We start from the raw sequence: 13,532 nt of genomic DNA, 5'->3' as shown, positions 1-13,532 counted from the left end.
GTGTTGGGGACCCGCACACATTGGACCAGGTCAGTAGCGTCGAGATTGTTTAGCGACGAAAGGCCCTGTACGACTACCTACATACATACTCTGTGTCCGCCCTTATCACAAAACTGGGATGGCAGTCCTTACAATCCCGCAGGAAGAACGCCAGACTCACAACCATGTACAAAGTCATCAACAATCACATTTCTGTCCCACATGCGTCCTGGTGACTAGATGCTGCAGTCACACCAACCACACTGGACTCTTTGCATACACTCATATGTAAATGATAGCGTTTTACTAAAACGCTGAATTGTTAGTTTCTTAGTATTATTTTCCCATGTTTATTTTTACCTATTACTTGTTACTAAAACCATGCGCACATCCGAGTCATAACAATTTGGCAAGACTTTAAAAATGGTACATGCTGCTTTCTCTGCTTAGCACTCTGCATTCGGGAAAGATTGTGGAAGAGTGATTTTACCTCTCAAGCCGTCCCATGTTGCCCCTGTAGTGTGGAAACGAAGACAAGTCAACAAAACGTTCTTTGTAAGGCATAACCATTTTGAACAAAAGTACAATTTGGTCGTGTGTGGTGTATAATTTATGCTCAACACAGGATTCAAGATATGCTAAAACTGCTGAAACAATTTCATTGATGAAAACAAGGAGCTCCTTGATGAAAAGGAAGATGCAGTGAAAGATTGAAAAAGGAAATACGACAAAAATACGCAAGTTATTTTACCTGGTGTGCTGTCATCGACACCAGACTTGCTTAACCAGGACCACCAGGCCTGGGTGTCCGCAGCAGCGGCGCCGAGAAGGACGAGCACCACCAACAACTTCATCTTCCTACCGCGTGAGGGACAAACAGCGGAGTACAAGTCGTCTGGTACGCAGGTGAGGTCACTGCTCCACTGGAGCATATTTTAAGCACCCACACTTTTGATGATTAGTATATAGACCAATCCCATGGTCCCTCAAAACGTAGAAATGCAAAATAATAACATAAACATGCAAATATTGGGGGGACATACAGCCACTCTCTCATTAGTCGAACTTCTTATTGCAATATGTCTCATTGCCATTGGAAGATAATCCTGAACGGTTTAACTATCTTGGGGGCTAGGGTGGACTTTTGCGTCTTATATTGGGGTACCGTCATAGCGCCAAATCGTGCTAGAGAAACGTACGGGGGTGAGTCAAAAAGTATAACAGGCTCTTTTTGAGTTGAAATTTGGCATAAAGGTAAAGGTATTCATCCTCTTTAGATTGAAATATTTCAATTTGTTTTTAATTTAATTAAGATTATTGTGCGCAACTAAATTGATTACCCTAAATTGGTTTGAAGATGACCTCACCCTTGGAACTTTGTCAGACGATCAGTTCCAGTAGATCTGATCAACCTTAAAGTACAGTATGACGCTGAAATTACACATGTATTATAACAAGTGTCTCTATGGGTTACATGCCGATTTTCATTTCTGAACTCGTAATAGTTTCTCTTTGACAGCTGCTTTAACGGAGTGAGCTGCCATACTATAGCCAGTTGGATTCATAGTCGAATACGTGTCCGCTCCTGGCTAATCGGTTAGGAATTGTCTGGACACAAAACGACCATTGCACGTTGATAGTACATTTTGTACAAATGTGTAGCCATGCAATGCAGTTGGCATTTCTGAAAGAATAGGTGCTCCAACTGAATTTAAATCAGAACACTTGACTATGCCTTACTGAAAGGTTGCATGCAGGTAAATATGGTCAGTCACAGTCCCATCCTCGAAAGGATTTTTCAAACTTTCCGGCAATTGGGACCTAGCCCTCCCATCCCCGCGAACAACATAAGCTTCTGTACTCAAACAAAAGGAGTTACTTGACAAATGAATAAGCATCAACCTTGTCTTCACTTTATTTTTGTTTCCCACTAGACCGTCTAAAATTTTGCGTATCAATTCCTAATTTTTGCTAAAGCCTGCTCTCAGAATCTTGCTTGTCACTGAAGGAATGTAGTGGATACTTGTACTACCTGAAATATCTGCTTCCTAAATCATATCAAACTGCTATGTGGCTTATCTCATTACCTGAGCATCTAACCTTCATCTATAAATTGTTAGCCAGTCTCCTATCCTTCCATTTAGTCTTAATCCCAAGGGCAAACAGCATTTTATGGTCTGGCTCTTGGATGAGATAAACCAGCCTTATAATTTCTCCATAGGGGCCAGTGTTCAGGAGGGATCGATGCCATCCAGGCCAGGCAACTTGATCTATCTTATCTGTGCCGACAGAAGCCTTATGAGGAAGGCACCTGGATAATCAGGAACAATGTAATCTCTAAGCAGATCCTATGGTAGCATAAGATGGCAGAGTGAAGCTGGCTAAGGCCTTATATTTCTCATAGGGGCCAGTGTTCAGGAGGGATCGATGCCATCCAGGCCAGGCAACTTGATCTATCTTATCTGTGCCGACAGAAGCCTTATGAGGAAGGCACCTGGATAATCAGGAACAATGTAATCTCTAAGCAGATCCTATGGTAGCATAAGATATCAAAAGATATCAAAAGCTGGCAGAGTGAAGCTGGCTAAGGAGTGCGTAAAGTATGCTCTAGTAGCCAAACATGCTCCTAGGCCGACTTCACTCCTCTGTCAGCTTTTGATGCTATCTTATGCTAACTACCATAGGATCTGCTTAGAGATTAGGAACAAGGAAACTCTTAGGTCTGTTGTCAGGGTACTCTGTCAGTCTATCATGGAAAAAATACACCATTGCTGGAGATTTCATAGATTTATTTCTCTACAACAGTACAGGAAAATTTCCACCTAAAACTCTGGAATTTGAAGTCAAGACTTATCTGACAGTTGCAAGAAAAGCCTTCATAAAACAAAACACCTTTGCCATAGCAGGATTAATACACATATTAACAGAACAGAATGATTTAAATGATAGCTAAATTTGCAACTTGAAAGTTGAGACAGAATCTTGGTTACAAGTAAACAACAACAATCTTCTATCATAGAATTTTTTTTTGCTCCACAACAAATTCAGATATCACAGCATAAATGGAGCTTGTACAACAAACTATTGACAGCACAAATGTGTAACTCATGGTTTTGGAGATCAGAAATCTTAGTAAGTTGCCTTTTGCTGCAGTACAGAAGTCAATTGGTAGAGGGCACAATTAGCAGTTATGGCTGATGACTGCCTGGTATACTTCTGCAAGCAAAAATACATCCATGGCTCATTGCATTACCAGCATGTTACATGCTCACAACAGTGTGCTTCAAGTAAAGGTTTCACATATGAGGAAAATGGTTGGAAGACTGACAACCTGTTAAAGTCATTTCTCTTTTAGTTTTACTCTGAGGTTGTTAAAACCCCAGAGGCTTGAACTTGAGGCTATGAAAAAAAACTTGGACTCAAAACCTGGAATTTCTTAATACCAGTTACGAGGAAAGCATCCTTAGTGTATGCTTTCCGATTTGAAACTACCCTCTTCACCAGTACTATCTATAATATCTACATCACAAATGGACATGTGGCATGTAATGTAGACTTTGAAGGTGTTCATTTGCACTGTTTCTGTCCACTGTCCTCACAATCCATCATTTCAGTCATACAGTTAACTACATTCATTCTACCACCAACATTGATTTCAAAATATCCAAAGAGGCCTTGCAAGTCATGGTGCTTTAAGTTCATTTCTACATCAGCATATAACCAAGCATCTATTTTTACAATGGAATGCAACACTACTTTACATTGCAGAGAAACTCTGTGTCGAACAAGTACAAAACATCATTTTGAACACAATGAAACCCCTCGGTGGTAGGAACTTCCCTAGTTGCAGTTTTGTGACCAGCACAAATTGGTCATTCTACCTGTTGAAACCATAGTGATGGTTACCATAGTAATGGTTACCATAGTGATGGCTGCCTTTACATTGCCTATCCCATCACACCATAACAGGCACCGATTGGCTGACTCCATCCCAAAATCTTTGGTCTCCTTTTCCTAATATGGGTATAAACTTATGTACAGAGGTCGCTAGTGCAGGGCAACCAACATCCTGTTGTGTCAACTCCCTAACAGTTATCCCTGGAACCATACAATGCATCAAATCTCGGAGCCCAACACACACGTGTGATTATACGGTTACCTTCATAAAGTCTATGCCACAATCCTTCCTGATGGTTGTAAGTAACCCCCATTATCATCTTAGGTGGTGAGGCTTAGCACCCACAAGTTCAATGTACCAACAAATCTGAGAGAAAAGAGAATTTTCTCGTACATGTAAGTGATGTCAGGCGGTTGCCGAACAAATGATCCGATCTCTATCTACAGCGCCTATCTAGGTCTTCTATCTGAGGTCCGAAAATCCCGCGCCGTTTTCTGGACTGGACGGAACTGCCATACTGGGCAAGGCACACTTCTCGGCTAGTTCATCGTACGACTTTCCTTGCAGCAGAGTAACGATGATGACAGTCATGTTGTCACAGCCCAGGCCCCCCATCTGGCAGTCTGGTGCCAAACATCTGTTGATCAGTTCTTCACAAATCTGAACAGGGAAGAAAAAAAAGACAAAAATGTGAAGACTAAGATTAAGTATGGATGGAGAATTCTACATACTGAGAAACTACTGAGAGCATACACCTTCCATGGTGTAGAGTTGTTGAGAATTAAAGTTAAAATTGTGCATTCTAAGGTATCCTGAGGGCCACAATCACTGATAAAAGAGATCACAGTAAATGACCTATATATAGCTAATGGCATCCCTGGTCAATCAAAATTTCATGCTTGTCAGAGGATCTGCTCCCCAGTGTATGGGCGTCTGGTGTGTCCAATTTATTGTTATCTTAAGAAAAGAAGCGTCCAAAGGACACCATGACGCATGCCAGGCTAAGAGCCTGCTGCCTCACCTCAGGTGGCTCCATTTTCTGGGCTATTCTGGTCCTGATGAAGTCCACCACCTCCTGGTTGGACATGACATCCCAGATCCCGTCACACGCCAGCACCAGGAACTCATGCTCTGCTGTCAGGTCCTCCACAACCACATCTGGGTACGCTGGGGGCCGCGGGGAAACATGGCGTTAGTACACAGAAAAGGAGTATCTATTTATCTAGTCCCTTAGAACTGTTAGATAATAGCAACTTCAACTTGTATAGTTGGAATATGTTGTATGTACAAGTTGCCACACATTGTATCCTTTACAATTGTCTGGCAATTAAGTTCATCTTCTTCTTTATTTACAGATGAAAATACATTACACTGACTCTCTGATAGTATAGCTGATATTGGCGAGTCAACATAGTGACAGATGAAAATACATAAGTAATGACAATTGACACACTGGCACTGATTGGCAGTAACTTATTCAGCATAAAAGAAGCACATGTCAACACCTATATATGTGAGGTGCCATACTTACCAGTAACTATCTGTTCCTCTGCTTTCTTCTTGTCATTCTGCTTGAAAACGAAATCCCCCAGAGCTCTGGACAGGGCCAGGTTACCTGTGGGCAACAGACAACATGCTGTTAAGCACTAAACCATTGAGAACCTTGTCACTTTAGATTCAGAAAGGCAGTTCACAAATAAATCTACAGGTCTCCACCTGTTGTACATGGAACAATGATAAATATGGCTAAAGAGAGCTGCAAGTCACAGGATACAAAGAAATAAAGTAAAACTGTAAACTAAAAAATGTAGGACTGACCATTGACCCTGTTGAACTCCACCCATCCCCCCGCAGCGATGATTCTCTTGGTCTCCCCCTCATTACTGGGTTTGTGGTCGAAGGACAGCTGTTGGACCTTCCCGTGCACACTCGCTATCGATCTGGAGTCTCCGACATTACCCTGTCAAATAAACACAAAATGTTTGTCAATGAAACAAACTAGCTTCCATCACACTAACAACCCAGGAGATGAACGACGTCACACTATGGATTAGCCTCCAGTTTGCCCGCCGGCTTGTTCATTACTAGTAGTAAATTAGACATAATTAATATATACGTTCAGAAATATTGAATATATGGTTTCTAATGACTTAATCAGAAAAGGGCTCTCTCAATGCGTTTCCAATTGGCTATACCTGCATTTATCATCACTACAAACATAGTTGTTTGCTTGATATATATTTCACATAAAAAGATTTAACACATTTAAGAGAGAGGTACTTACACAATAGATTTTGTTATTCTTCAGTAAAACTGTGACTGCAGTTGACCCTGCTAGTTCATCCCTCATCGACTCGTCTGGAACAAACAAGAAGAACAGGTGAGGAATACAGCAGGAAGAAAACACACAAAAATACACTGGTGGACTTCCCAAAAATACAGGACTACAGAAAACATAACTGTTGACCCCTTATCAATCATTTGCAATAACACTAGCACACGCACACATAACACACGCCACGATCTCTACTGGTCCATCCCAAAGTCAACAATTACAAAGACTATGTAACCAATCATTCTTCCATTTACACTCTCATAGGGCAAACAGGAAGGCAAACACACCCATAGATCTGCATTATCAGACAATGTGGAAAACAAACAAGAAGCCATTACTGCTCAACTACCTGTTAAATTGGTAATATGTCACTGCCTGGGGTAGAAGTGCCTATTGAAACCACTAGCAGGGATAGCTAGCCCAGTTAAGTCAAGTTTCTGGCTCCCAGCCAGCTAAAATGCCAATGACAGTTACTGGAGCCATCTATGAAACAGGCACCCCTGCAAACCTCAGTCCTTTGAGGACGTTAATTGCACCGTCTAACTTGCTACTCGCGCTATTGGGATGAACACTTGGGGCCAGCTAATGCATTATTGATGTGAAAGGGAATTTGTGGAAAACTAAGGCAAGACAGATTTAGAGAAAAATGGTTCAGACGAAGACCTTGCCAACAGCCTTCTGTCTCCTTCTAACCTTCAGCAAATTGTGCACATTTTTGTTCTGGTATCCCCTGCTGCACACTTGACATACAGCTCAAAAGTGTCCAAGCTTGCAAGAGCAATTTTTAAGAGCAATGAAAGGGAATATACCAGCAGAAAAGGGCCAAAATCCAGATGATTTTAGAATCATCAATGGTATCATGAAGAAAAATTACAAAAAAATATGTTGTGTGCATCCAAAGATTAATTTTTTTTTCATCCATGGGACAAAGAATATAAACCAACATTTAAGGCTAATAAAGATGTTCAAGATCATGCACCACAACTGCCAGTCTGACACACACCACAGTAAGGGGGTAGGGAAGCTGACATATCAGAGATAACGATGAAGTCAGGTACAAGTATATCTGATGGTCAGACGTACCATTTCTCATATCTGTGTCCACCTCAAGGAAGCCTCCTCTCATGGCATCTTCTACTTTACCTACTTCTGGAAAAAAGACAGAGTCAATTCAGATTGGAATACAGCTTGCTGAAAAGAAAGGGAACACATTGTACATTGTACCATCTTAGCTGTTCTCAGAAACGGATGGCTACGATTTTTGTGTCAAGAATATGACTACAAGACAAAAATACAGTTTTCTGATCTACCGGTATTTCATTAGATTTGAATGACTTACTGTATGATGGATGCTTGACAATCTTCTTGTGCAGATGTGATCCAGCATACTGTGCTACTTTGGCCCCTGTGGAACAGCAGAAGGATTTATGCATCACACTTTTGGATGATAAATGACCAAGGCTAATAATGTCCAAGGGTATACACATGTACTATAAATAAATATGATTCATACTGCCACATTATCTTTCAGAGATGCTCAAATACACTGCAGAGAGTAAAACTTACACTTAAACTAAAGCGAACATACAAAAAACATTTTACAGGATTCTTTACATGATTTATCTTTCCTTCTTAGCATTCTTAGGGGGCTGGAGTCTAATACGAAGATTGGAATTACAAGGTTGACCAAAGTCTCAAGGATAAGACTTAAAAGCGTCCAAATCATGTTCATATCTACTTCTTAATATATTCAGCCTTCACTGTCTGCTGTACACAATGTTCGAAAATCAGTCTGGATGCCTAAACACAGCTACTGAAGATGATGAAACTGAAACTGATGCTTTTTTTCTCACATCTTGTTTCATTATTACATATCTTAGAGAGAAAAAGAGAGAGAGAGAGCGGTATTACACACGACGCTTAAAAAATCTCTCACCTCCATGTCCGTCGTAAACAGCGAAGAAAGCAGCGTCTTTGTCCTCGGGAAGTGAGAGGATGTGCGTGTGTGCGTCCTCCATGTTTATCCTCCATCCCTGCATGCATGATGACCCCACCATCACCACACTGTTGGCTGCACTACTCGTCTCCTTGGCTGTGACCGGCTCCGACAACGTTTGCCCCATGTCTGCAGAAACAGCAGAGAGAACCACGTCAGCAACATGTGACACTGCAGTTATAAAGTGTTTACACGCCTGCTTGATTTTCACACTCCCATCCCCTGCTATGTTCACAAGTTCCCTATAGACATTTGGTGATGCCATCTTTGCTGACATCATCGTACCACGTGACCATAATCACTTAAATGTGACCAAATGACCAAGATCTGATATTACGTTTATAAACTAATTAGTATGGAGGAAGTGGCCTTCTGACAAAGTCTGTATATACATATGGCTGTGTAGCATAATTGAAGGTTAATATTTATAGAACTAACATTCAAATATTTGTCATCATTTGAACTTTGTGCCATAATTAGCACAACAGATGTAGAGAACATTATTGTACTACTGTAGTCAAACAATGTATTCACCTTATATCAGTGAATATGAAAATTCAAATTGAGGAAAAGGGTAAAAAAAGACTAGTGCAATTGTTAATGTTCATATGTGTAGAATGATCATTTGTCAACATGCAGCTGTTTTGATCTTGGGACTTGAGAATAGATTGCAAGATTTCTTTCAACTTCAAGATGGCCGCTGTCAGTCAGTGTGATGGCTGGAATTTCTACCTGTGCTGCTGACTTCACGTTTAAAAAAAAAACTATTTAGTATTTGGGGAATTTCAACCCTTCAGTACAAAAAGCCTTAATATTAACAACAAATTTTAAGATATCTAGATTTTGAAAAACTATTTTGAATCTCTTCAACGATTTATAACACTTTATAACTAAGCCCAAAATGTTTGCTTCAAATACATGCACAAGCACTGTGTTATGCCCCTGACCTAATCAGCATGCCCCTTAGGCCACTCAAGGTTTAACTTTAAGGAATACGTATATCAGTTCCAATTTCAACAAACGAAGTCCCATGTTGAGTGCCCTTCCAGGTTTGGTGATTAGACTGGCAGAATAATTGCAGGTCTGTGCACTAAATGTTTGGGGATATCTGTTACTGTGATCCCTAGCCTCTCATCTTCACAACCCTGCAGCTTTCATCATCTTCATCTTCGTAATTGCTTGGAGGCATCCTATCAAGTCAACCTGTTAAGATTGCTCCGTAATTGGCAGCAGAATCTTTCATCAGCACAGGCTTAGAGAAATAACTCAAGAACATCTACTAGTAGATAACATGCATGAGCAGTGGCTGTCTTTGTTTAGGAATTACCGGATTCTGATTTAAGTACAAAATGTCCATAAGATGGATATAGTTTCCCCAGGCCAATCTAGATAACTGCACAATAAACATGATAATGATCTCATGTCATAGATATGCTCTGAATATTTGCTGATTTAACAGGGCAGATAATATACACCTGGCTAGCTATGATTTCCAGTCATTGAACACCATATATTTTTTCACTATCAGTTAAATTTCAACTAGATGAATTTTGAACACTGATAAATGCAGATGTACGAAATAAGCAAAATCCTGTTAAGTTTTTACTTTAAGATTTTACCCATTAATGGATAAAATCTACAAATGTACGGGTTACTTTTAGACTGCAAGTAAAATCACAAGAGAAATGTTATAAATATTTTGAATTTCAGTTATAACTTTCATCCAGCATATAGATATATAGATAGCCTTACCATACCTGTTATAAAATATAAATGTAAATCATATATTTGCTGCTTCAGAATGGTTTCAATGGATCTATGAGATGGGATCAGAGAAGAGAGAAATCCTATACACACTGTGTGACACAAGTGCCCTGAAGCAATCAGTGTTGAACAGCTTACTGTTACTGATATAGCAGCCAATAGCTATAGCTGCCATTGAGAGGCTCAACAACCCATTAAATCCTGTTGGAGGAGAATATCCTGGCACTTCCTGGTGCAGAACCATCGCTCACCTCTGTGACCTTGAACATGATATCTTCTAAGTGCCACTCACTGATTAGATACTCTCTTAATGGCAGAACTCAGAAATGATGATTAAATTTGGAGGGAAGTGGGGATTCTCATCAGCAGTTTGTTTACATATGGGCTGACGTGACGTGACAGCCATCAGTCTGTCATTCGATGACAATGACATTGAACAGGATCCTACTGAAGGTTAGCATTGCATCAGCCATTATATTATCTACACACAACAGCGGGACAATGAGCGACACTGTAAACAAAAATCAAACCATACAGAAACATTTGTGACAAGAGGAAACACGGTAAGATAATAAACTGGAATAAAAGTTGTTAAAACCAAACCACTGAAATATGGCACTCCCAACAGACTAAAAAATGAAATACAGCGTACCAACATTCCTTGCCGATCCCGGATCCTAACAATTTATGGTCTATTCGTCACAACAACTACTGTTATGACACTGATAACAGCATTCTTTAGATAGCCTTACCACAACGATGCTTCCTGGACCTTCTCCTGAACACAAAGATACCAGATAACCATAGATATTGGCAGCACAGCGACCGAAACACTCCTACATGCACCATGACACTAAGCATGCAACATCCAGCGCTCACTCACTGATACAGTAGCTACGCAGTACCAAATATATGGGTACAATATCAGTTCTTAGAAATCAGAATTCACAATAAAAATGGTTTTGAAAGGGCAGTAGGGGTGGATGCCATTGCACAAATATGTATTGGTCCTATTATACCCAAACTGGCGGTCAGCTCCTAAAGAGACTCAGTCAGACGACAGAGCGTCATGGTCACATATAAGAAAGGAAGAAAGGAAAGACGGTACATACATAGCATGGCTCGGAACGATCCATGGCAGTAGTTATAAAAGCGCAGAGACGACAGGAAATCATCATCATAATGCTGAAATGGTTCAACAGCGACGGGCGGCATGACTAGGCTGGCGTGGGCTGGTTCTACCGCTGGTCTCACAGAAAGCTTTGGTCTCGTCTTTTTGGTTAATGGTTGGTCTGAACGTTGGGCAGCGTTTTATACGGGAGATTATAGGGTGGGACTTCATGACGATCCTGTCCCACCCTACAAAATAAATTCTGCTTATTTCCAAATAAGGGGGCTGTGTCCCCAGAGATGGGACAGATTTGGCTGTGACGTTATGGCGCAAAGAAAACTTGTGACGTCGCGCGGGGGTGTTCCCGGAAACACACCAGTAACACAACCCGTTCTTCATACCAGAGGCAGATGAATTTCACATCATATCCTCAATGGGCTATTTTAAGGTGTTACTGGAAAAATCTGGGTATAAACTTGGCACTGGCCGTGCATCCAGAGCTTTAAATAGTGATTGTTTGACTGATACAGTTTCAAATACATTTACTATTGCTATGGGAGATACACGTACATCTAACATTGTCTCATATGTCAGCTACTGAAATTAGACTGTCTGGGTCCACACAGGAAGAGAGTGATGACTGAGCTGTGGGTGTCAGACAAACCACAAATAAAAATCTGGCTCAACGGGTTCTTATTCTATGCTTGTCTCATACCTTTATGAATGAACATTCTTGTACAGCATCATGTATTCTACTTTGACTCCATCTACAGGTACACTGCCATGCAACAACCTAGTCTTTATAGCACAAAAAGCTGTACCTTAAGGTCTCATTGATGAGTTTCTTCTTCCCATAGACTTCTATGTTATAATTCGTGGTTTAAATGGGCGCGCTCATAATGAAGCTACGTGAAATTTCAGCAGATTTTTCATTCTTTGTCGAGCACATTTACCCTATATCGTGGGAAAAAATTGCCAATGTAAACTATACGTAGAAACTTTTTTTATAGCAATTACAAACTACGATTAGTCAATCCCCACAAAAGGCACTTTTTCGCTGCTATTGTACAACCGCACCACTCAGAACCCACGACTGTGTACCTCCGATCTAGCGCGCGGCTGCCAAACTTTACCTGCTTATTTCTTCAGTTAGAAACAAAACTTCACCAATCTAACTTTTGATATCAGTTCCGCTGGCTAAAAGGGAATTTCTCACCGCTAAAAACATGCGTCTATACAGCCGTTCAGTTTTTGGCTCGGATCTCTTTTAGGGTGTCCACTCGCGGAGTAATACATCAATGAGACCTTAAGTTTAATGTATTATTGAAAAAATCTATCAAAAGAAAGAATGTCGTTTTCTTCATCATCTCTGAAAGTTTGGGTGTCTTACGTTAATGAATTAGCCTCTGGGAGGTAATTAAGTACGAGATCATGATAGGCATGAAAGCGCCACCTAGCGGCGGACAAAGGCCAAAGTGCAAAGGCGTCGAAACTGACGCTTTTGACGTGTCGCAAAGACTCATTAGATCAGTCTGTGTATGAGTTTGACTGAGTAGTGTTCTCTTTGTGACTTTGTCTTTGTTTAATTGGAATATATCTCAGAGAATAGTCGTGTAAGGGATATCAGCACGACAGGCACGACGAGATTCATCCAGATCTTTCTACGTAAAATAAACGGTTCTATAGAGGATCGGGTGAAGGTACTATAGCTCATAAAGTCAAAACAGAGCTTAACGACTAGAAATTAATGTTAGCTGCGTTTCAAGCTCCCTTATACCAGAGGCGGGCAAGCCGAACTGAGCCTTTCTGATTGGCCTTTAATAGGTGTCGCCTAGCCCGGGGTTTGGGGGGGGGGGGGTTGGAGGGGCGTTCGAGAGAAGGCGGCGATTGCAAAAAATAACTTGGATGTAGTTTGCCTCAAGAAAGATAGCTTTAGAACCTTAGTCCTCTTTCAAATGGCTTCTATATCCAGTAGAGTGTGATACAAGAAAAATAACAATAGTAACGCCCCTTGGAAATGTAGACCCGTCCGTTACCATGGTAACGGAAATAGGTACACGGCGTAATCTGCAGCCAAAAAATGCGGGGTGGCGCCCGGTTATAAACCCTTTTCAAATTTTTGCTCCAGTGCTATTCCTTGATTTTTTATGAATATTTTTCATTTTTATTTAAGGTCTCATTGATGAGTTTCTTCTTCCCATAGACTTCTATGTTATAATTCGTGGTTTAAATGGGCGCGCTCATAATGAAGCTACGTGAAATTTCAGCAGATTTTTCATTCTTTGTCGAGCACATTTACCCTATATCGTGGGAAAAAATTGCCAATGTAAACTATACGTAGAAACTTTTTTTATAGCAATTACAAACTACGATTAGTCAATCCCCACAAAAGGCACTTTTTCGCTGCTATGTACAACCGCACCACTCAGAACCCACGACTGGACCCCAA

General features: G+C 40.7%; 1 protein-coding gene across 7 annotated transcripts in view; it reads right to left on the bottom strand.

The window, feature by feature from the left end:
* Positions 1-2,751: 2,751 nt before the first annotated feature.
* The window catches only part of LOC118418994 (probable protein phosphatase 2C T23F11.1), a 19,315-nt gene continuing 8,534 nt past the window's right edge, over positions 2,752-13,532 (bottom strand). For 3 of the 7 annotated variants that reach the window (XM_035825191.1, XM_035825190.1, XM_035825189.1), the window contains exons 2-9: positions 8,149-8,337; positions 7,552-7,617; positions 7,296-7,361; positions 6,162-6,235; positions 5,696-5,837; positions 5,409-5,492; positions 4,899-5,044; positions 2,752-4,537 (exon numbers count right to left, since the gene is read on the bottom strand). In XM_035825191.1, coding sequence (XP_035681084.1) covers positions 4,340-4,537; positions 4,899-5,044; positions 5,409-5,492; positions 5,696-5,837; positions 6,162-6,235; positions 7,296-7,361; positions 7,552-7,617; positions 8,149-8,335 — 963 coding nt within the window. In that variant the 5' untranslated portion in view covers positions 8,336-8,337 and the 3' untranslated portion in view covers positions 2,752-4,339. Of the gene's footprint in view, positions 4,538-4,898; positions 5,045-5,408; positions 5,493-5,695; positions 5,838-6,161; positions 6,236-7,295; positions 7,362-7,551; positions 7,618-8,148; positions 8,338-10,724; positions 10,866-11,084; positions 11,305-13,532 lie in introns of those variants that run through there. The other 4 variants (XM_035825187.1, XM_035825186.1, XM_035825185.1 and 1 more) reach the window with 4 other exon arrangements.

This window comes from Branchiostoma floridae, chromosome 7 (genome assembly GCF_000003815.2).
Source record: "Branchiostoma floridae strain S238N-H82 chromosome 7, Bfl_VNyyK, whole genome shotgun sequence".
Classification (NCBI taxonomy): domain Eukaryota; kingdom Metazoa; phylum Chordata; class Leptocardii; order Amphioxiformes; family Branchiostomatidae; genus Branchiostoma; species Branchiostoma floridae.
Note: the sequence above shows the minus strand (reverse complement) of the source record. Positions and strands in the feature narration are given on the sequence as shown.